The 24,862-nt window shown below is 36.2% G+C and overlaps 1 protein-coding gene across 2 annotated transcripts; it reads left to right on the top strand.

The window, feature by feature from the left end:
- Window positions 1–24,862, top strand: LOC115970090 (mediator of RNA polymerase II transcription subunit 16-like). Of its 2 annotated transcripts, none has more exons than XR_004087119.1 (7): window positions 1–235; window positions 330–388; window positions 1,321–1,438; window positions 1,519–1,638; window positions 2,874–2,939; window positions 3,706–3,851; window positions 5,008–6,289. XR_004087119.1 is itself a non-coding variant. In XM_031089763.1 (7 exons), the coding sequence occupies exons 3-7, from the start codon at window positions 1,614–1,616 to the stop codon at window positions 24,600–24,602; spliced, it is 285 nt and encodes a 94-aa protein (XP_030945623.1). In that variant the 5' UTR covers window positions 1–388; window positions 1,321–1,438; window positions 1,519–1,613; the 3' UTR covers window positions 24,603–24,862. The 2 variants fall into 2 exon arrangements, 1 of the variants encoding a protein (XP_030945623.1); XM_031089763.1 differs by lacking the exon at window positions 2,874–2,939 and adding exons at window positions 24,444–24,487; window positions 24,593–24,862 and having other exon boundaries at window positions 1–388; window positions 3,690–3,851; window positions 5,008–5,051.

The raw sequence follows: 24,862 nt of genomic DNA on the forward strand, positions 1-24,862 counted from the left end.
TGCAACGCTCATGTCGCTGAGGCCAGTCTTTTCAATTTTTTTTTCTCTCTCTCACTTTCCCTCCCCCTTTCTTCACTTTGAACGCCGTAACCGATACAAGGTGGCGGTGGATGCCTATGAGGGTCACCGGACATCCACAAGAGCAAAAGCGAGGAGAGCTTACAGAAGAAGCGCCTTCGAGCCACTCACCAGCAATCCTTCTCTTCCTCTCTTCACCACCACCGTCAAAAAGAAGGTAACTTCTACTGCTACTGTCATCCAATTCAATGTTGTTGATGATCATCCGTGCTTTTCTAGGGTTTCACTGTTTGAAAATTCAAAAACCCTAGATTTGGAGTTTCGGGAATAGAGGTTTTTGCTGATATTCTGGTCCAGCGGTTGATTCATTGTAAGAATTCTTTCCACTTTTTTCTATATTTGTTCAATTTTATTGTTCAGAGGTATTGAGTTCTGTGTTTTTTTTTCTTACGATATTTATGGTTTTTTTTTTTTTTGGCTTCTCTTTGGATCCGATTCTTGTTGCTCTTTTTTGGCTTTGTGGTGGCTTTTGGTTATTGGGTTTTCTGGGTTTTGTTCAAATTTTGGTTTTAATGTGTTTTTTGATAAATCTGTTTGGGATTATAGTTCAGTTTTCTGTAGCTTCTGTTTCAAACTTTAGGTTGAAATAAATCCATATTGAATATCTCTCTGTGAAAATTATGTGTATATAACCATGTATAGGTTTATTGATTAATATGATCTTTCATGTATAACTACATTAAAAAAAACTGATTCCTTGTGTTTACAAAGAAAATTTATTTGGATCTTGTTACGGAAGCTTATCTTGTAAAATATTGTGAGAAAAGAGAAGTAATAATCAAGGAAACATTTATCAACACATTTTAAGAATAGCCAAAGAAAATGTATCTGAAATGTGATGATCATATAGATTCTCCCATCAAAATTTGATAGTTTTCATGTTTGAAGATTACCCATCTGGAATTTTTGTTATTTTCCATTCTGTATTGATTGTATATATTATTGAATGGTAGTCTTAGCTGTTCCCCTTTGGTTTTTTTTCTTTCTAATTGGTGTGGAATATCCTTTCAACTGCATACGGACTTGAATTGATTATCATGTTCCTGTTGTTTTAAAAGATTTTTCATTTATTTTCTATGTTTCTCCTTTGAAATTTGTGGTATGAAGTTTATTGACTCTATGAAATTACACTAGTAAAAATATCTACATATGAATTGACTCTATGAAATTTTGAACAGAAGTACTTTCTGTTCATTTTTGACATCTCCCAGGTTATAATACCATGTATCTCCCTAAAATTAGGTTACAGCTACGATTTACGAGTGATCTCCTTATGGAACTGGATGCTGGTGTGGAGTTGGCAACTGCAGCTGTGCCACACCCTTTTCTTCCTTTGGGTGCTGCTGCTAACATAGTAAAGGTTTGATGGCTTTTTCATGACACCATATGTCATGGTCATGTTAGTCGTGCACTCTCATATTCTGTACTCTTTGCTTGTAGAATGTGGTTGCTGTAACATTAACATCAACTCGTACTCCAATTTACAAAGCCTTTGCCAAAGGAGAAAACATTGGGGATGTAACTGCTAAAGGAGAATGTGTTGGGAATATTGTAGATCTGGTATGCTTATCAAACTTCTCGTTCTATTTTTACAGGATGATATCTATATTTGGAATGAGAGATAGGTCTATCAAATGAAATTTTTTGTGACATGGGTTTGTAGACTCAGATACTGTTTTGACATCTTTCTAGAAAAAAAAGAAAAGAAAAAAAACAGACTTGACATCATTGCATCTAACATAAGAACTCTCCAAAATCTGTATGGAGTAACCTAAATCTCGGTTCATGTATCAAGGATCGAGATGAATTTTAATTTCTCTATTCATTTGACAAGTCATGGCCACAAAAGGAGGATTTTATGCCCAGTCTAAAGTCATTGGGAACATTAAAGCCGTTGACCTCTCCACAGTACCATGCAATAAAAAATTAAAAATCAACCACACAGCAGTGTTGCCCTACCCACAAGTTCCGACTCTTATTAGTGGAAACATTTCCTTTCCCCTCACTTTAAAAATGGATTGAGTTTGTACGTTATGCAATATACTCTCAAGTTGTTTATATATATAGTAATTTAGATCATGCTTTGGTGGCTTAGCTTTCAATACTTTTGGGGCATGGATACTTTGTTTACACTCCTCATGATTCATGAAAGTGAAACCATTTGACTTGGTTTCATGCCAAATTTTATTCAGTCTAGTTATGGAAAGTTGAAGTCTTAGTGCAAAAAATTGACGGTGAAACTCATGTCCAATAAATCAAATCCTTCAAGTGACATAAGCTTTTAAGTTATAGGATCCTTTCAATTATTTGGTTTAAACCAAACAAATCATATTTGTCAAAGCAATCACAACTAGTTTGAATTCAATCTTTTTATATTTTGATCATGAAATATACTCGAGATGTATCACAGAAGAATATTCCATAACTGCACATAGACAGAAATTATTTACTTTTGTGATTTGAATTCTTATGTACTTGATACTACTAAAGTTTGTTCCTCTCTCACTTTCTTGATTGTCTTTTCCAGCCCTTTGATTCTATTGTATTGCCTTAGGCATCAATCAATATGTCTAGATATATCTCCAGACATTGATCTTTTACAGGATATTCTCTTGCAGCCTGCAGGATTTGTACCCGTCTTTCACCCTCTTTGATTTTTCATTTTTGTTTTTCAATATTTGATTATATTGTTTCTTGGCAATATTTTTGTTCCAAAATTTGATCTTGATTCAGAAGTAGCAAGGAGGAACTATGTGTTGCCTACAGCAACTCACAAATTCTTGCTTGGTATGTAGGAATGTGGAGAACAATCTATTCTCTGGAAGTATACCTGCAAAATTGCTGAGTGTTCCAAATTTTAGGTGCTGTTGATTTTTTTGTTCTGCCTTTCATATATATATATATATATGTATATGTGCGGGTCAAATCGTTGGTTAATGGGCTAACTCCTCTATTGGGTTCACAATTCGTTTGTTATGGTGGGTGTATGAGTATCCTACAATGGGAAGTCCCTTAGAAACGAAGTCAGTGTTGGTGAATCACTTGTCTACCTTCCGCTTATTACCCTTGGTTCTCGGTTTCCCTCTCTCTTCCTACTCTCGGTTTGTAATGCTCTGGTTTTGTACTCTCCAATGTCTAATCATTTTACTAGATATCGACTCTTTCTCAATGTATTGACATTTAATTTAAGGGGTGAACCTTTAAACATTCTCACTGTGTGTATGCCATCTTATACAGTGACTCGAACAAAGGGTTAATCAATTTCCTATTATTTTAGGAAAGATGATTTGTGAATGTAGGTATACAATCTTGTCCTGTAGGCATATAGCTATGATACTGATAGTGGCCTCCTCCTTTTACATAAGTGACCTCCCTGTATTACCTTGTCTCCAACAAAAAATCACCTTGATTATAGGGTTTTGAAATTCTAAATGTAGCTCAGAGTTGTCCTACTGCTCCATGCAATGCATCCTGCCACTTACCTCTTTTTGGTGGTGGAGGTTTTTTATTATTATTGGGGAAGGGTAGTTGTTTTGATGCTCTTTAATTTGTTTGCTTCATTGTTTTTATTGAAGATATGAAAACATGGTTTTGCATGATGTAGAGTCTAGACATGATAAAATGCAGGCTACTTGGAGGTACAAATGCTCAAGAAGTTAGAGCAATGGTTCTTGATATGCAAGCAAGGTTGTTGCTGGGTATGGTGGGGAGAGGAATTGCAGCAGCTTTGATAAATCCTTCGTCTTTAGTACCTGAGCCATGGCAGGCATCTGGTGAGATGTTATTTGGTATTGATCCTTAAATAATAGAATTTTGAACTATTTTTTTCAATTTGATCCGTGTTACCTAATAATAGAATTCTGAACTATTTTTTTCAATTTATTTATAAATCTGTAGGATTAGAACGGAACTCCTTATAAATTTGAAATAACAGGAGTGGACTTATTCAATCTATATTGCCACTGTAAATTGTTTGTTCAATCTCTAAAGGAAGCTAGAAGCTTGAGTGGTTTATTTACCATCTGATCTATGTGGTTAGCATAAGCTTTGACAAATTTTATTTGCGGTTTCCATTTCCTTTATTTATGAATTTCTTTAGTTAATTGTTTTTTTATTTTTTATTTTTATATTCTTTACAGTTTTACACTTTCACTTAGCACAGAGTAACTTTTATTTCTAGAGTATTTTTCTATGACTCTAAAACCATACAACAAATTTACACCCTTAAGCTGTGGTATAGGCCTTGTTGTACTTTCTTGTTTTAGATGATTTTAGTGCCTGTGGGGTACCAAGTAAAAGAGAATTTGGTTTAATCCAAACAAATCATATTTGTCAAAGCAATCACAACTAGTTTGAATTCAATCTTTTTATATTTTGATCACGAAATATACTTGAGATGTATCGAGGAAGAATATTCCATAACTTTTCGTAGATAGAAATAATTTACTTTTGTGATTTGAATTCTTATGTACTTGATACTTCTAAAGTTTGTTCCTCTCTCTCTTTCTCTCATGGTCTCTTTTTAATTAATACAGAACTTGATATTTCTTTCTTTTTTTTTTTTTTTTTTTGAATTTTTCCATTTCTTTTTGGATTTTAAGCTAGTCTGCAATGGTATTGTTTTACCTAACTTGAGACATGGAGTTTGTTAGTTGCTTATATAGAATGCTCATGTTAGGCTAGGAACTCAGAAACCCTTTTTTTTTTTTTTGGTGTTGTTGTCTCTTTTATTGCTAACCTAGAAAATCACAACTTGTAGATTTCAAACTTTTGTGAGGAAGTCTTTTGTCACCCATGTTTAGTGAATTAGAAACTGATTTTTTTTTTTTCTCTTTTTTTGTGGTATATGTATCTGAATGAGATCTGTTCACCAAAATTTCAAGTCTGTGAATCTTCTCCTTAATGACAAGCTTGAATTACGTGTTTCAGACTGCGGTTTGGCTCCTCTACTATTGTCTGGTTCTGCGTGTCAGGTAATATTGTGTGTATGATATTTAAATCCTGTTGATATAAAATGCTACAAATTACTATTATTGATTGATGTTTTCTGAAGACGTTTTCATAGGATTGTTCATAGTCTTCCACTACTGTATAGTGCAAAGTCATATTTTCAGATGTCTTAGCATATTGTATAGTGATGGTCTCATCCTTCACCACTGTAGGACTGACATAATGTGTTTGAGTCCAAACTGACTTGATCCGACCCGTTGACACCCCTAGATATGAAGACCATTTTGTTCCTTTCTAAATGCGGAGCCTTTCATTTGAGTAATATTATTGTCCCTTCAAAAAATTTTCTTTTCAAGAGCTTTTAGCAGGTGCTTCATAACTTATTAGATTTCTTTAATTAAAAAGATTTTTTCTGAAGATGTTTTCATAGGCTTTTTCAGTTTCTTCCACTACTGTATAGTGCAAAGTCATATTTTCTGATGTCTTAGCATATTGTTACTTTTTTGCTTATGGGCAGTTTGGGTAATTTTTTATATCATAAATGGTCACTCTATGTTTTGTTTTAAGTCATTGTCATGCTAGTTCTGGTATGTTCTAGTGCTTCCACAAGCTCAAAGTCAACTTTTGAGGAAAAGTTCCTTTCATAGCAGTCTCAAACTTCAGGTTTGTTGCTCTTTGCAATCTCTTTTTACAGTGTTTGGTTTATGATGCTGCCATGGCTCATGAGACTAGGAATTTTAAGTTATGTGGTGCATTTTTTCATATGTAACTTGTAGATTGTGGTTGTTTGTCAGTAGCAAGCTTACAACAAGGTGAAATGGCATCGTTGCCATTTTAATGGCTTGGAAGGGGTTATTTTTGCTATATAATGTGTTTCATGGAGACATATTGGCCATTTCAATAGTATTGGGGAAATATTTCAGCAAGTCAAGGGGTTTTTAGGAGGCATGTTGTCCATTTATATGGTTGTGGAGTAGTATTTTCGCAACTTAAGGAGTTTTGAAAGGGCAGTTTGGACATGTCATTGAATTTCGCGAGGTACTTTCTAATTATTGTGTTTTTAGGGAGAAGTTTGGTCATTTTAAGGGTTTTGGTTGTATAGTTTTGCATTTTAATGAGTTTTGGGTGGGATTTTGGCCATTTTAATGAATTTAGCTACAGAGTGAATTTTGGTGATTTTAACGGTTTTGGATGAGAATTTAAGCAGTTTAATGGGTTTAGAGGGGGCAGTTTGCTCATTTGAATGACTTTGATATTGTAAATTAATGGGTTTTCAGGTGGCATTTTGGTGCTTTTAAATGTTTTTGGAGGTGTATGACTTAATCGGTTTTGGGGGGCAAATTCTTGCATTTTAATGGGTTTATTAGGGGGGGGGGGGTCTTGTCCATTTCAATTGTTTTGGTGGGGATATTTTTACAACTAGATGATATCCCTCGTGATGCGCGGACTACTTTACAATTTTATTTGAAATCATTTTTATGTATATTAAAATCTACATATAATACTTTAACACTTATTTTTTTTGTATAATATTTAATGTTTGCCCACAATATTGTTAATTTTGAAACTTGATTTTTTTAATTCATATTTTCTTAAAAAATTTTTTATAACACTGTAAGATTATAATATATTATAATATTTACTGTTAAAAATAGATTTTATTTTTCAAACTGATTAAATGATTTTGAAATCTACAAATAAGAATTTAAAGTATATAATACTTTTATATCCTAAAATTACATAAATTTTAGCAACCTATCAAACACATTCTCAACCACTCTATTCTCACAACCAAATATAGAGACTTTGATCACAAATATTCAATTAATTATCTCAATGAAATTAAGGAAATCGTTTGTAAGTATCAACATAAAGAGAACGTGATTAAACAAAGAGAAATTTGCTAAAAACATATTCATTTATCAAAATTCAATCGTCTTTAGTTTAGGAATGACAACAGGTCGGGTTCGGACCGGGTTTTCATACCTGGACTTGACCCGCGGCCCGGACTCGGCCCGTTTACTAAACGGGTTATTTTTCCGGGGCCTGAACCTGCCCCCACGGGCCCCGTTAAGCCCTGCTAGATCAGGGCCTATTCCGTTGCCCAATCACAAAAAAAAAAAAACAAAAAAAAAAAGGTTTGCTTGATACTGATTTTCTCATCAACCAAACAGTAGGGGACACTCAAGAAAATCCAGATTGGAAACCCTTTTTTTTCATTACAAAATTTTCCCACATCAAAAGTAAAAACAAGAATTAACATAGACCCTACAAAATCAAATCAAACAAGCCGATCATATTCAACAAAAATAACACTTAAACTAGAAAATACAAATTTGATTCTTTGAACAAAATGAACGATTTTCAGTGCAAAAGCTTGAGTTCTCAATGAGGTGAGAAAGATGAGAGAGTTGTGGCCTTGAGAGGTGGAGGAGGGTCCGGTGAGGTGATGTCCGTGAGGAGAGGTGCTTGATCTCTTGAGGTGCTTGTCAGCGAGGTCGCTTGAAGGACAGCGGTGACACTGACAGAGCTTGGGACGGCGGTGAAGGCTTGGGACAGTGACGAAGGCTTGGATCGGCGGTGAGAGGTTGGGTAGTTGGCAGAAGGTGAGATTGAGAGTGAGTGAGATTGTGATTTGTGAGTGAGATTTATGAGTTAGAGAGTGAGATTTGTGAGTGAGAGAGTAAGACTAAAGAGAATAGAGATGAGGGGGCGGCAGGGTGAGCTGAAAGGAAATGAGGATTTAGAAATTTTAGGTTTTATAACATATTATATATATATATTTATATGAGGATATTTTAGTAATTATCTAATTATATATATCCGGGTCGGGTCGGGTTCGGGCCGGATTTTTACAAAAACCCGGACCCGGTTCGGGGGTTTAAAAAAAAAAACCCAAACCCGACCCTATTCCTTATTGGGCCGGGTAAAATCCGACCCATTAGGGTCGGGTCGGGTACTCACGGGTCAGGCAGAAATTGCCATCCCTACTTTAGTTGGACTTTTGTATCTTAAAAAAAAAAAAAGCGAAAAACACTTTTAAATCACCATTGATTTTTGTTTTTATCACTATGGCTCATACCGCACAAAATAACAGTAAAATAAACTTACAAAGAAACCTACAAATTATGAATTCTAACACAAAATTAAAAAAAAAAAAAAAAGCTAACTTCATAAATAATCAATTAGAATGTTTTTTTTTTCTTTAGTTCTAAAAAAATACATTTATAACTTTCCCAAACCAAAATCTCAAACACCCAAATGACTCCAAGCGAATCATAATCTTCACAAAATCTACAATGTCTAACTTTAACATCAAAATTGTAAGCTACCATCACTGAATAAAAAACGCAAGCCCCCTTCCTTGGTCATAACCTACTCATACGGGTTACGATCAAATGATACTAAAATGTTGGAGTTACGTAGGTGTCATTGAAAGGTTGAAAGTAAATGACATTGTTTTTTGTCTAACGTATTTGAGATGGGATGGTATGAAAGGCTATGGACATATGTATATAAAGGAGTAGAAGTGAAAAGGGTGAATGGAAATGCAAAGAGTTTTTTGTGTGTGCGAGAGATGAAAAGTCTTGAAACATTGAACCAAATAAAACAAATATTAGTCTTAAAACATTGAATAATAATGTAACAAAAATAGTCTTGAAACATTGAACCAAAGGAAATAAAGAGTCTATTTTTAAATTTGTTCTTATCTCTAATGTGGCTCTCTCGCATGAGGTCTCTGCTTATATATATATATTGATTGATTGATTTAATGGGTTTTAGGTTGTATATTGATGAATTTGGTAGCGAGGCTTTTGCAATTGAGTGGGATTTAGTGGCCATTTAAATTGGTTTTTTTTAGGGGTTTTTAAGCAATTTATGATTAGTTTTTAGGGGGTCAATTTAGAATTTTAATTGTTTTTTACTGGCAATTTGGCAATTTCAATTGTTTTAGCTGGGTAATTTTGCAATTTAATGGGTATTATGGGAGCGTGTTGTACATATTAATGGTTTTGGTGTAGTATTTTTGCAATCTAACACATTTCTACCGTGGTTTTGGCAGTTTTCTGAAGTAATTATGGATTTTTCGGTGGGGTTTCGGGGATTCCAAAGAATTTGGAGGGGTATTGTTTGCAATTAACTTGATTTTTAAATGGCATTTTTGCCATTTTAATTGCTTGGGGGGGGGGGGGGGGTGGTTATCTTTGCTATTTAATTTGTTTCAAGGGGACATATTGGCCATTTTAATAGTTTTGGGGAAATATTCTGGCAATTTAATGGGTTTTTAGGGGGCGTGTTGTCCATTTCTACGGTTGTGGAGTAGTATTTTCACAACTTAATGCATTTTGATGGGGCAATTTGGTCATTTCAATGAATTTTGTGCAGTACTTTTTATGGGCCATTTTGGCCCTTTTAATGCTTTTGGAGGGATGTTTTCGCAATTTAATGAGTTTTGAATTGGAATTTGTCCAATTTAATGAATTTTGTTATAGTGTGAATGAATTTTTTGTGGGAATTTTGGCGATATTAATGGTTGTGGTTGAGAATTTTAGTAATTTAACGGGTTTAGAGGGGGCAGTTCGCCCATTTTAATGACTTTGGAAGGGGTATTTTTGCAAATTAATGGGTTTTGATGTGGAATTTTTACCCTTTAATTGTTTATGGTGGTGTATTTTGTATATTTAATTGGTTTTAGGGGGGCAGATTCTAGCTTTTTATTAGGCTTATTAGGGGGTATCTTGTTTATTTCAATTGTTTTGGTGTGGATATTTTTCCAATTTAGTGGGTTTTTGGTCGTATTTTGGCCATATTAATGAATTTGGAAGCTTGCAATTTAGTGGGTTTTAGAGGCCATTTGGCCGTTACATTAGTTTTTTTAGGGGTAATTAAGCAGTTGATAATTGTTTTTTGGGGGTCATTTTAGAATTTTAATTGTTTTTTCTGGGCATTTTAGCAATTTCAATTGTTTTAGCTGGGTAATTTTACAATTAATGCATTTTTAGCGGGGTTTTGGTAGTTTTTTTTAAGTAATTATGGATTTTTCGGAGGTGTTTTGGGGATTCTAATGAGTTTGGAGGGGTATTTCTGAAATTTGCTTTATTTTTCAATGGCATTTTTGCCATTTTCATGGCTTGGGAGGAGTTATTTGTGCTATATAATGTGTTTCAAGGGGACATATTGGCAATTTTAATAGTTTTAAGGAAATATTCCAGCAATTTAATGGGTTTTTTGGGGGTTGAGTACATTTATATGGTTGTAAAGTAGTATTTTTCGCAACTTAATGCGTTTTGATGTGGCAGTTTGGCCATTTCAGTGAATTTTGCATTGTACTTTTTAATTTATTGTGTTTTTAGTGGGAAGTTTTGTCATTTTAATGGTTTTGGGTTTTGAATTTTAGTGATTCAATGTGTTCTTAGGTGTTTTTTTTTTTTACCATTTTAACAAAATTGAAAGGGTATTTTTTTGCAATTTACTGGGTTTTATGGGCCATTATGGCCCTTTTACTGGTTTTGGAGGGATATTTTTGCAATTAAATGAGTTTGGGATAGGATTTTGACCATTTTAATTAATTTGGTTATAGACCGAATTGATTTTTCGAGGGAATTTTTGCGATTGTAATTGTTTTGGACGAGAATTTTAGTAATTTAACGGGTTTTGTTCCCATAGTACTTTTTAATTTAGGGTCCGTCTGGTTCGATGTAAATCGAATTCCGAGTGTAAAATGAATGTAGGGGAAAATGAATTCCCGTAAGGAAATTAAAATCCGGGTGTTTGGGTGTGCAATGGAAAATAGTCCGGAAAATGATTTCTAGTGTTTGGTAACATTCTGAAAATGCTATTTTCCTAGAAATTTTTCACATTTTTTTCAGCTATTTTCTCAGCTTCCAAACAAATTTTATATCAGAAAATCCACCAGCATCCACAGTAAATCCATCACTATCCACACAAAACCCACCACCACACAACACAAAAACCACCAAAACACCACCACCCACACCACCACCACAACAAAAAAAAAAAAAATCAGAGATCAAAGAGAGAAAGATTGAGAGATTGAGGGAAAGAGAGATAGCGGCGACGTTGAGGAACAACCACCATTGAAACCCACAAACCACCATAGCCAACGATCTACCACCCCTAATCGACCACCATCAATGCTTAAACTCACCCCCAACCCACCACCACTGAAACCCATGAATCACCCCAACCACCAATCCTCCAAAACCCAAGCAAAAATGTTATTTTACAATAAAAAAAAAAAAAATTTAAGGCAGCGATGGTGTGGGTGGAAGAAGGATGGGTCTGATGAGTGAGAGAGAGGACGAAGGTGAAGTAGATGTGAAACTACCTTCACCGGTAGAGGGGCTTGCAGGCACGAGGGTGAGGCTGTGGGTTGGGGACTGGGATGTGGTGAAATCGGGGTGGGTTTAGCTGGGTTCATCGGAGAGACGGAGAAGCTGAGGCGGCGCGATCAGATCGGCGATGGGTTTGAGCGGTGCGATCAGATCGGCGGGGTCGTGGGTCGGGGACTAGATTTGGGCTTCACTGGCGATAGCTCTCTTCGTCCTTCGGCTTGGGCTTGGCGTGAGTGATGAGAGTGAGTGAAGAGAGAAATTTTATGAGGAGGAAATAGTTTAAAGGTAAAATAAAACTGTAATTGGTTTTTAGTTGTGAGGCTCTCTATTTTACGGTAAACTGAAATTCATTTTCAGTTTGACCGAATTTTCATGCGTACCTAAACACCCTTAGGGGTGTAAAATATTTTCCCGACCACCGAAACAAACGGACCCTTATTGTGTTTTAGGGGTAAATTTGGTCAATTTAAGGATTTTGGGGTTGGATATTTAGCGATTCAATTGGTTGTTTAAGGGCGTTTTGGCCATTTAAACGAAATTGAGAGGGTATTGTTTTGCAATTTAGTCGGTTTTTATCGGCCATTTTGGCACATTTAATGGTTTTGGAGGTATAGTTTTGCAATTTAATGAGTCTTTGGTTGGATTTTGGCCATGTTAATGAATTTTTGGAGGGTATTTTACAAAGTGAATTGATTTTTTTGGGGGAAGTTTTTCAGGCATTCCAATGAATTTGGAGGGGAATTTTTTGCAAGTAACTTGATTTTTAAATGGCATTTTTGTCTTTTTAATGGCTCGGGATGGGTTATTTTTGCTATTTAATGTGTTTCAAGGGGATATATTGGCCATATTAATAGTTTTGGGGAAATATTCTAGAAATTTAATGGGCTTTTAGGGGGGCATCTTGTCCATTTCAATTGTTTTGGGTGGGATATTTTTACAATTTAATGGGTTTTAATCGTATTTTAGCCATATTAATGAATTTGGAAGCGAGTCTTTTGAGATTGAGTGAGATTTAGGGGGCCATCTTGTCCATTTCAATTGTTTTGGGTGGGATATTTTTACAATTTAATGGGTTTTAAGTCATATTTTAGCCATATTAATGAATTTGGAAGCGAGTCTTTTGAGATTGAGTGAGATTTAGAGGCCATTTGGCCGTTTCACTGGTTTTTTAAGGGTTTTTAAGCAATTGTTAATTGGTTTTTGGGGGTCATTTTAGAACTTTAAATGTTTTTTTACGGGCATTTTGGCAATTTCAATCGTTTTAGCTAAGTAATTTTGCAAGTTAATGGGTATTTTGGGAGCATATTGGACATAGTAATGGTTTTTGAGGGGTATTTTTGCAATTTAATGAGTTTTTACTTGGGTTTTTTTTTTTTTTTCCCGAAATTTAATGGATTTTTCGGTGGTGATTTGGGGCTTCTACTGAATTTCGAGGGGTAATTTTTGCAATTAACATGATTTTTAAATGGCATTTTTGCCATTTTAATGGTTTGGGAGGAGGTATTTTTTTCTACTTAACGTGTTTCTAGGGGACATATTGGCCTATTTAATAGTAATGGGTAAATAATCCAGCAATTTAATGGGTTTTTAGTGGGAAATGTTGTCCATTTCAATGGTTGCGGTGTAGTATTTTCGGTGTTTTGACGGGGCAACTTGGCCATTTCAACGAATTTTGCTTTGTATCTTTTAATTTATTTGATTTTAGGGGCAGGTTTGGTCATTTTAAGGGTTTTGGGGTTGGAATATCTGCGATTCAATGTGATTTTAGGGGTGTGTTACCATTTTAACAAAATTGAGAGGGTATTGTTTTGCAATTTACTGGGTTTTTATGGGCCATTTTGGCCCTTTTAATGGTTTTGGAGGGATATTTTTTCAATTTAATGAGTTTTGGATAGGGTTTGGCTATTTTAATGAATTTGGTTACAGAGTGAATGGATTTTTCGAGGGAATTTTGGTGATTTAAATGGTTTTGGATGAGAATTTTAGTAATTTAAGGGGTTTAAAGGGGGTAGTTTGCCCATTTTAATGACTTTGAAAGGGGTATTATTGCAAATTAATGGGTTTCAGGTGGCATTTTGGCACGCTTATAATGGTTTTGGAGGTGTAGTTTTTATATTTAATTGGTTTTGCGGGGCAGATTCTTGCATTCTAAAGGGTTTATTAGGTGGGGGCATCTTGTCCATTTCAATTGTTTTGGTGTGGATATTTTTTCAATTTAATGGGTATTAGGTCATATGTCGGGCATATTAATTAATTTGGATGCGAGTCTTTTGCAATTTAGTGGAGCTTAGAGGCCATCTGGCCATTACATTGGTTTTTTAGGGGTATTTAGGCAATTGTTAATTGGTATTTGGGGGGTCATTTTAGAATTTTAATTGTTTTTTACGTGCATTTTGGCTATTTCAATCGTTTTAGCTAGGTGATTTTGCAATTTAATGGTATTTTGGGAGTATGTTGGACATATAAATGGTTTTGGAGGGGTATTTTTGCTATTTAATGTGTTTTTACCAGGGTTTTGGCAGACTTTATTTTAGTAATTCTTGATTTTTCAGATGCGTTTCGGGGATTCTAATGAATTTGGAGGCGTATTTTTTCCAATTAACTTGATTTTTAAATGGCATTTTAGCCTTTTTAATGGCGTGGGAGGGGTTACTTTTGCTATTTAATGTGTTTCAAGGGGACATATTGGCCATTTTAATAGTTTTGGGGAAATATTCCAGCAATTTAATGGGTTTTTAGGGGGCATTTTGTCCATTTCTATTGTTGTGGAGTAGTATTTTCGCAACTTAATGCGTTTTGACGGGGCAGTTTGGCCATTTCAATGAATTTTGCGAGGTACTTTTTAATTTATTGTGTTTTAAGGGGGGGAGTTTGGTCATTTTGAAAGGTTTTGGGGTTGAAATTTTTGCGATTCAATGTGTTTATAGGGGTGTTTTACCATTTTAACAAAATTGAGAGGGTCGATTTTTTTTTTTTTATGCAATTTACTAGGTTTTTATGGGCCATTTTGGCCCTTTTTACGCTTTTGGAGGGATTTTTTGCAATTTAATGAGTTTTTGATTGGAATTAGGCAATTTTAATGAATTTGGTTATGGAGTGAAAGGATTTTTCATGGGAATTTTGGCAATTTTAATGGTTTTGGATGATAATTTTAGTAATTTAACATGTTTAGAGGGCGTAGTTCGTCCATTTTAATGACTTTGGAAGGGGTATTTTTGCAAATTAATGGGTTTTGAAGTGGAATTTTGACTCTTTTATTGTTTACGGAGGTGTATTTTGTATATTTAATTGGTTTTGGAAGGGGGGGGGGTTAGATTCTGGCTTTTTCATGGGCTTATTAGGGCGGCATCTTGTTTATTTCAATTGTTTTGGTGTGAATATTTTTCCAATTTAGTGGGTTTTTGGTCGTGTTTTGGCTATATTAGAATTTGGAAGCCAGTCTTTTGCAATTTAGTGGGTTTAAAGGCCATTTGGCTGTTACATTGGTTTTTTAGGGGTAATTAAGCAGTTGATAATTGTTTTTTGAGGGTCATTTTAAAATTTTAATTGGTTTTTTACGGGCATTTTAGCAATTTCAATCGTTTTAGCTGGGTAATTTTACAATTTAATGCGTTTTTTCTGGGGTTTTGGCAATTTTTAAAAGTAATTATGGATTTTTTGGTGGCGTTTCGGGGATTCTAATGAATTTGGAAGGGTACTATTGAAATTTGTTTTATTTATAAATGGCATTTTTGCCATTTTAATGGCTTGGGAAGGGTTATTTTTGCTATATAATGAGTTTCAAGGGGACACATTGGCAATTTTAATAGTTTTAGGGAAATATTCTAGCAATTTAATTGGTTTTTAGGGGGGGCATGTACATTTATATGGTTATGGAGGAGTATTTTTGCAACTTAATAAGTTTTGACGCAGCAGTTTGGCTATTTCAATGGATTTTGCATTGTCCTTTTTAATTTAATGTGATTTTAGGGGGAAGTTTGGTCATTTTAAGTATATACTATATAGTATCTACACACTGCTTACCCCATCTACATTTCTTCGAAATAGGAAAAATCTGCGCAAGAAAGGAGGGATCAACGATCAAGTGGAATAAGAAATTTTTGTCATCCCACATGTTTGAGCAATAAAAAATAAAAAATAAAAAAAGGCTTTGGAAGCCACACTGTTCCAGTTTCTCTCTCTCTCTTTTTTTTTTTTTTTTTTTTTTTTTTTTGGAGATAAAAGGTAGGTAGAGGGGGCCTATTTTAATGGCTTTCTAAAGTCCAGTTTGTGTGGCTGTTTGGGCCGAGAGTTGCCTTAAATAGCAAGTGGGCATCACCAAAATTGTCCTGTCCAACTTCCTATTCTTGGGCCAGGGTCACTGCCCATCTAGTTGCTCAAGCTTCTCCTGCTTGTTTGGCCCTGATAATTGAGATCCACTATCTTTTTTTTTTTTGGTAAACCATGATATAATATTAAACTAAGAATTAACAAGTCTATTACAAAACATGCTAGTTTTATCAAAAGCTAACAAATTTTCCACCACAGGCGGTGGGTTACAAAAAACCACAAAATGAGAGCTGGACTGTGCTCCAAGCTTGGCCAAAGCATCCGCACATTGATTAGTTTCACGGTAGACATAAAACACGCGCTTATTTGGGATTTGCTTCAAGAGGCTCCTGCAATCAGAGAGTAAAGGTTCCATCATGATATTTTCGGCTTCATTGTTCATAAGAAAAACAATGCTCAACGCGTCTAGCTCTATGATAAGGTTGCTCACACCCATCTCCCTAGCTATATTTAATCCATCCCTTAACGCCCACAGTTCAGCCATGAAGCTGTTGGTGTGCCCAATCCCTCTAACATATCCCTTCATCCAATTACCTTCATGATCACGAAATAAGCCTCCTCCACCTGCCTTGTCGGGATTATTTATAGCTGAACCATCAGAGTTCAGCTTCAGCCAACCCCACGGTGGCTTCTCCCATCCCACAGGAATGATAGTTTTGGCCGGCTTACTCCTAGCTTCCAGCCCAATAGCAAAAATTTCAGTGCTATTCCTCAAACATTTTTTCCAACACTGATTATCTATAGTTCCTGTTGTAAAAACAAAATTATTTCTTTGCAGCCACAGTTGCCAAGGCCCCAAAGGAAAGGTAATCCTTCAAGGTATGCCTTCCACAAAGGCATTCATAGGGTCCCTGCAATTAGTTTCCAACCATTCTTTAGAAGGGAGGCCAAATGAGTTCCTAGTGTAGATAGGAGCTTGTAGTTGCTGCCAAAAATTGTGGGCAAAGTCACAGCCCTTGAAGAGGTGCTCAATAGATTCATTCTCCCTGTTACAAATCTTACACACCGGATCAAGAATTAAACCCCTTGAACCTAACACTTCAGCCGTGGGTAGACTACCATGTAGACAAAGCCACAGGAAGAACTGAACCTTAGGAGGAGTTTCGGTCTTCCAAACCCAATTGAATGACATAGTATTCAGGTTCAAGGGGTTTAATCCCCTAGCAATGAGATAGGCTGATTTGAGGGAAAAAAAAAGCCATTCTTTGAGAATGCCCACATGAGCTCATCAACTGAGTGGGGGTCAAAAGAGAAGGGAGTGGCCAGAATAGTATTGAGAATACTTTCAGGAAGATCAAATGAGATGCTAGATGGAATCCAAGTATTGTTCTCATCAAAACATTGCTTAACTGTAAGTTCAGCCTCCCCCCTAGAAAGAGGTCCTTTAATGAGCTCTCTTAACCTCCCTTTAGGAAGCCAAAAGTCCATCCACATATTAACTAGTTCACCATTTTTCACTGTCCATCTCAGACCTTTCACATAAATTGTTCCCCCCTTTTTGCAGGCTGCCCAAATCCGAGAGCAAGGTAGCTTCCTTCCCCCCTCAGTCATCCTATTGGGACACAAATATTTAGCTTGTAGCATTCTTGCCCATGGCATCCCTTCCTCATGAGCAAGTCTCCAACATAACTTAGCTAGCATAGCTTGGTTTCTATACTTCATAGAACATAACCCCAATCCACCAAGCCCTTTAGGCAAAGTAATGGTACTCCACTTAACCATGTGCATCCTCTTCTTCTCCTCAGTTGATCCCCAAATGAAGTCCCTTGTCATCTTATCAATAGAATCACAAACTTTAATAGGAATGCTATGGCATTGCATGTAATAATCTGCAATAGGAGACACCGCAGATTTAACAAGCACAAGTCTACCTACTCTTGACAAAAGCTTAGTTTTCCAACCAGCAAGCTTGCTTTGGACTTTATCCAAAATAAAATTGAAAGCACTACCCACTCTACCTTTGTGGATAATGGGGAAACCCAAATATCTTCCAAGATTATTGGTAGCCATAATACCCAGCCTTCTACATACTCCTTTTTTCCTTCTAGCAGTGACATTTGGTGAGAAAAACGCTCTAGATTTCTCATAGTTAATCTTCTGCCCAACCATGCTGCAAAAACTATCAAAAACTTCAAGAATGGCTTCACAATTCTTCGCATTAGCTTTAGCAAACAACATTATATCATCTGCAAAGAAAACATGGGAAAAGCTAGGCCCTCTCCTAAAAGCTTTTATCATGTCCCATCTTTTTTCCTCACACATCTTAGTTATCTGAGCCCCAAGAAATTCCATGCATAGAATGAACAAATAAGGTGATATGGGATCACCTTGTTTGATCCCTTTAGAAGGGTAGAAGGCAGGGAGTTTGCTTCCATTGAAAAGAAGAGATTTTGAGGTAGATGAGACACAGCTGAGGATAAGTTGAATAATATTATTCGGGAATCCAAAGTGTGTAAGCACCAACCTAATGAAGCTCCACTCTAGCCGGTCATATGCTTTCTCCAAGTCTATCTTTATTACCATATACCCCTCTTTGCCTTTACTCTTCCCAATTGAATGAACCAATTCTTGGGCAATGATCACATTATTTGACCCTCTTCTTCCTTCAAGAAAAGCAGCTTGCATGGGAGAGATAAGGTTGGGAAGCAAGGGTCTAATTCTTTGAATAAGAATTTTTGAAACAATTTTATAAACTGTGTTACATAAGCTTATTGGCCTATATTGACTCACTTTCTTCGGGCCCAACTGCTTGGGAATTAGAGCAACTAAAGTTTGATTAAGATAATCAGACACCCTCTGATTTGCAAAAATACTTTTAACTTCACTTTTCACTGAATTACCAACCACAAGCTAGAACCTCTAGAAGAAGCTTGCATGAATACCATCACTACCAGGGGCTTTATAAGGCTTCATGGATTTAAGGGCTTCCCATATCTCTTTATCAGATGGCATTGAAGCCAAGGAGTTAGCATCAGCGTCACTTAATCTCAAACACCAATTCGTATCCCAGTTCTGAACCAGAGGGCAAGCAACCTGATTAGTTTGATAAAGCTTTTCAAAATATTTAATAAATATCTCTTTAACTTCCTCCACATTGTGATTCCAAACTCCCTCATCATTCAAGATGCTGGTAATTCTATTCTTACTCCTTCTAGTAATGGTAGACGTGAAAATAAGCTGTATTTCTTTCCCTAAAAATGGTCCAATTGACCCTAGACTTCATTGCCCAAAGTTCCTCCTCAATTTGGAGAATCACATTATACTCTTCAAAAAGCTGATCTTGTAGATTAATAAGAAAATTATTAGGGTTATTGGCAAGGGCTTTTTGAGTACCAAGCAGCCTAGCCATAATCCGCCTTTTCCTCACAAAAATATTCCCAAAAGCTTCTTTATTCCAGGTTTGGGCCTTCTGAGTGAATCTAGTAACAGCACCAAGTAAATCTTCTTCTCTCCCTTCCCATGAATCCCTAACAATGGCAGGGAAATCCTTGTGACTAAGCCACATGGGTTGGAACCTAAAAGGTCTGTTAGAATTTGCCACAAGATTAGGATATAAATTTAACAGGAGAGGGCAGTGGTCCGAGTTCACTCTAGCCAAGTGAGTCACATTAGCCTCAGGAAAATAGGCTTTCCAACTAGGGTTGGCCCAACACCTATCAAGCCTGCATTGGATAAGGCCCTCTAATTCTCTCTTATTAGTCCAAGTAAATTTAGGCTTTGAAAAGCCCAAGTCCATCATTTGGCACTCATTCATACAGTCAAGAATGGCTTTCACTCTTCTTTGACAGATAGGATTGCCCCCATATTTTTCCCCTTCAGAGATAACCTCATTAAAATCTCCCATAAGAGCCCAAGGAAGATCGTGTAAATTAGATATCAATTTAAGGTTTTCCCAAAGCATGCATCTCTCAGCAAACCTAGGATTAGCATAAATGGCACTAATAATCCAGCTTAGAGTTTGAGATCTTACCCAGATGATGGCATGAATCTCTTGCTCCGTTGCTGCCAGCACATCCACTTGCACCAAATCAGTCCTTCAGAGCAACTAGATACCCCCAGCAAAACCAATTGTATCTGTCACTTTCGCCCCATCAAAAGGCAGTGTCTCAATCATCTCCAAAGCTCTTGCTCCATTCATCCTGGTTTCAGTAATAACCATGAGAATAGGACTGTGCCACTCCACTAAATCCATCACTGTTTTTTCTAAACTATGCCATTCCAAATTAATATATTCATGATCTTAAATGGGGTAATAGAGGAATCGAAGCACACCGCCGAAGAGGAGTCCTCAGTGTCTCTTAACCTCCATGCTGCCATCATCTCTGGCTTCCTCACCAATTTCTCGCGAAATAGAGTCACTGAATAGTTGAGAATCCCCATCATCTCTTGAGTTACTCTAATGAGGATGGTGCCATTAATCTTTGCCTCCGCGAACTGTATCATCTTCACCCTGTGCAAATTCCCCTTCATAGAGCATTCCACAGGTTTGTTCTGAAACATCTTCTTCTCCGTAATCACCGGCTTCACCCATTCCTTTTCTGCCTCTGTTAGAAATTTTTCCAAGTTTCGCATCTCTGAAATTGTCTCTAATGAGCTTGAGTTTGCTGTTGGAGGGGCATGCACCACTGGCCTGTCCGTTAGGAAACGCCACCATGGATTTGGCGTGATCTCCCAAGCTTTGTTCTTCAGGGGAAGATAACCCAGACCTCTGCTCTCCTCGGTTAACAGGAACATATTCTTCCACGCTAACATCAATTCCAGATCGAACCACCCCCATACCTCCGTTGGGTCTTGCCTGATCCATTGGATTGTTTGATCTCCAATCAGGATTATTTTGCCCTTGTAAAAAATTGCCCAGCTCTCTGTTTTCTCCATTGTTGCCGTTTCCTAATACTCTATTGTGAGCACCTTCAGCCTTTGTTATTAACCCCTCTTCTGAGTCACTTGTTTTATTTAAAAGCCATGGGCCTTGGCTTGGCCCATTAATTTTCGAAGGGCTTGCACTAGACCCAAAGACAAAAACGCTATCTTTCGTTAGGCCCACATTCTTCCTTTGGCTTCCAATGGCCCTTTTGGCCTTCTGGTTTTGGTTAGCACGAGTTCCACTTCGTTTGGAACTCTTTCCATTAGCTGATTTATCTTGATGGGACTTGTTAGACCTACTCTCTTCTCTAGGTGTCATAGCAAGCTGAAATTGTGGTCCCTTCCTTTTTCGCGCCACCCTTTCAAGCTCCATTGCTCTAGGTGAAGTCTTATCATACAAGGATTGAGAAGACTCATCAGATTGACTCAAGCTCACTTTGCTAGGCTTGTCACGTGCCTTACTCGGTGGCTTGCGTCTAGTCACAATCATCCACTCTCCAAAGTCATCATGACTTTTATCTGCTAGTTTCTTTGCCTCCTTAGGTATGGCTTCCATGCTCTGTTCAACTTGTACATCATTGGTGGGTTCACGGATTGTGAATGGACACTCCTCTTTTTTGTGTCCAATTCGACCACATTCAAAGCACAATGACTCCACCCCTTTATATTGAATAATTTGTTTAAGCTTGCCTAAGAAGATGCTTCGGACAAGGGGTTTATCAAGGTTAACTTGAATACACATGCGTGCAAAACGTCCTCTGGCTCCATTAGCAGTGTGTGCATCAATTTTAAGTAAAGCATTATGCTCATAAAACTCAATTGGTAATTCAGGAAATCTAACCCACATAGCAACTGAAGAAAAAGTTGCTCTGGATGCTTTGAATTCTAGTTCCCATTGCCTAATGGCTAAAAAATTTTGTCCTATGAACCATGGACCTCCCTTAAGTATGTTATCAACATCCTCTCTGAGCTCAAACTTAGTAAGGAAAAAATCAAACCCCAAGTCAATGCAATCCATACCTCCTTTCAAGTTCCACATACTCCTAAGCTTCGAAACCAAGAATGAGTAAGCTATCTTTCTCCCAAAAGGTTTGATTATGAGAGTTTGGTACCATGGTGCTTGCATGCGAGTTTTTTCTTCTCTGGAAAAACACACTTTGATGTTATCAACTTAAGCATCCTCATCTTCTTGATCTGATTCAACATCTTCCTGCATAGCACTATCAAAACCAAAGGCTTTTTCAAAGGCTCCAAGGATAGAACCCACAAGTTTGTCTCTGTAACTTTCCATCCTTGCCATGTGATTTTCATTCCTATTCCCTGTATTTTGATGACTCTCCTTAAATTTCTTGGTACTGCGCGATAAAGTGTCTTCTTCCTCTTCAGAACGTTTCAGCCTTTCTCTCTCCATTCCTTTCATTTTCTTATATTTTGTTGCAAGCAATTCTATTTGACCTCAGATCCACTATCTACAAGGAAATAATAAAAAATAAAAATCACTGAAATAACCATTTTTACTTTTCTACATTCTTTTAGCCAATGATCAAAATTATATCATATACTATATAATAAAAGTTGGGTTTAGAAACCGTGGTAACGCCAAGTGGCTTCACCAAATTGCAAAAAAAAATTTTAATTTTTTAAATTTTAAGAAAAAAAATATATAATTTTTATTCTCCTATAATTTCTAAATTGATAAAAATCTTAATTTGATTACAATCCAAATTTTTCATCTAATCCTAATAGATAAAATTTAAGAAAAAATATATATAATTTTTATTCTCCTATAATTTCTAAGTTAATAAAAATTTTAATTTGATTATAATCCAAAATTTTCATCTAATCCTTATTGATAAAATTTTATCATCTAAATTTTAGAAATTTTAATTCTACTCTAATTAAAAGTATTATAAAAATTTCTAAATTTAAATCTAATCCCATCCCACGTTTTCATTGTTTTTACTTTTCTCAAGTTGCAACTTACATTTTATTTATTATTATTAAATTAATAAATTTTATTAGAACATCAAACTACAAAACTCTTGATTAAGGGATAAGATTTAACAAAAATTATAATCCTACAAGATGTAATCCATATCACAAAATTATAATCATACAAATCTGCCCACTCACACCACGAAAACAATGCAAGAGTATCTGTGCATAAGCGGAATTATGGATAGACTTACAATTCTTTAAAAACATTAGGTGTGAAGAGTTGGAGGCCTTCTTTCAATCAAACTTCTATACGATGTATCTAACACCTATATAATATAGGTGTGACTTTGAATGAAATAATAAAACTTCAATCATGATGCTAGGTAAGTAATGAAAGCTTCAATGATGCTTAGAGCATCCACATCAGATGTGGCAAAAATTATGTCATTTTACCACACCAAACACCTACTTTATTATTTTACTACATCATTTTACAACATTCCATTTATCAGATGTTTTATCATTCAATTCTATACATTAAAATAATATTTACTACATATTAAAAAAATAATATATTATCCTTCCCTATCATCACCATCAACAACAACAACAACAACCCACACCCGCAGATCAACCGCCACAGCCCACAACCACCGGCCACCCCCACAGATCAACCACCACCACCAATATCAACCACTGCTATCCAAAAAAAAAAAAAACTCAAACAAACACTACACAGCCACAACCACCAGCCACCCCCACAGGTCAACCACCACCACCAATATCTGCCACTACTACCCAAAAAAAAAAAAAAAAAACTCAAACAAACACTACACAGCCACAACCACCGGCCACCCCCACAGATCAACCACCACCACCAATATCTGCCACTGCTACCTAAAAAAAAAAAAAAACTCAAACAAACATTACACAGCCACAACCACCGGCCCCCCATAGGTCAACCACCACCACCAATATCTGCCACTGCTACCAAAAAAAAAAAAAAAAAAAACTCAAACAAACACTACACAGCCACAACCAACGGCCACCCCACAGATCAACCACCGACCAAGCCACAAATCACATTTCATACAACCCAAACACACGAAATCTAGCAAACAACCACCATGATGCCCACGCCAATGACCAACAGATCTCCTAGCCGATGACCCATGCCAGTCAGAGACCCACGAACCCACCAAATCACAAAATCAAATCACCCCACTGAAATCAAACTACAAAACCCACCAAAATCATATCACACTTGCCGAACCACCATCACCCAAACCCACAAAATCAACCCAGACTCACACTTGTCGAAGAACCGAACCATGAATCAACCTAGACCCATGAAATCACGAACAAGGACGATCCACCACTACCCACGAAATCAACTCGGCCCACAAAGAAAGATCAACAATCAAAGAAAGAGAGGGAGAGTCAGAAAGAAAGAGAAAGAGGAGACACAGACAGAGATGGAGAGGCGGAGAGAAAGAGAAAGAGAGAAGAGAAAAAAATTAAAGTGAAGAGAGAGGAGAGAGAAAAGAGAATAAAAAATTAATAAAACTTATACCATTTTCGTCCGTACCGTTGCAAATTTGCAACGGTACTGTTCATATGTGGTATAATTTTTGCCATTTGGAACATCTGATAAAGCTCAGTTTTTGTGTTTGGTGTGCTAAATGTGCCAAAAATTTGGCATTTGGCACATTTAGCACATCTGCTGCGGGTGCTCTAATGGATGTGTGATTTTTATTTTCTTTTCAAGTAAGCTTTTTTTTTTTAGCGGTTTTCATTTTATAATGAGACATATTTTTATATAAAATTTCTTTCTGCTTTCAATTTGATCTTTGCTTCGTTTTACATAGGATATACAAATTATTTTTTATTGATTTTACTCATTATACAAATTGTTGTTCACAATAAAAGCCTAAGAAGGATGCACTTTTGGCATGCAAAGACCTCGCCAAAAGGTATTACTACTCAATTCTCATCTTATGTTAATATTAATGGAGGTGTTTTTAATCATCCATGGAAACTTATTGCCAAAGTCATAACTCTTAATAACATGCTTGCAGTTTCGAGTGATTCAATTTTTGGCTATGATCTTCAAATTTCAGGTAACATACTACAAGCATTGCAACCCTTCTCTATTTTTTCTTATGTCATTAGTGTTATTTCTATATAGATATAGAAGTGGGACACTATGAAGCTTTGGGTTAGAATACTTGGTGCACTTATCAATGGTTTTGCTTAAATGGTTTGGATGCTTATTGTTCGTAGTTTGCTTCTTCATTTTGGTATTGGATGTGCCAATCAGGTAAATTAAACTTGATCTCTATCCTTGA

Source organism: Quercus lobata, chromosome 12 (genome assembly GCF_001633185.2).
Source record: "Quercus lobata isolate SW786 chromosome 12, ValleyOak3.0 Primary Assembly, whole genome shotgun sequence".
Taxonomy (NCBI): domain Eukaryota; kingdom Viridiplantae; phylum Streptophyta; class Magnoliopsida; order Fagales; family Fagaceae; genus Quercus; species Quercus lobata.

What these genes read in the sequence shown, in the direction of transcription:
- LOC115970090 (XM_031089763.1), top strand. Translation starts at nt 1,614, where the DNA reads ATGTGTTGGGAATATTGTAGATCTG. An exon ending in TTGGGAATATTGTAGATCTG is followed by an intron (nt 1,639 to 3,689) that starts GTATGCTTATCA and finishes TGTAGAGTCTAG; the next exon opens with ACATGATAAAATGCAGGCTA. An exon ending in TGAGCCATGGCAGGCATCTG is followed by an intron (nt 3,852 to 5,007) that starts GTGAGATGTTAT and finishes TACGTGTTTCAG; the next exon opens with ACTGCGGTTTGGCTCCTCTA.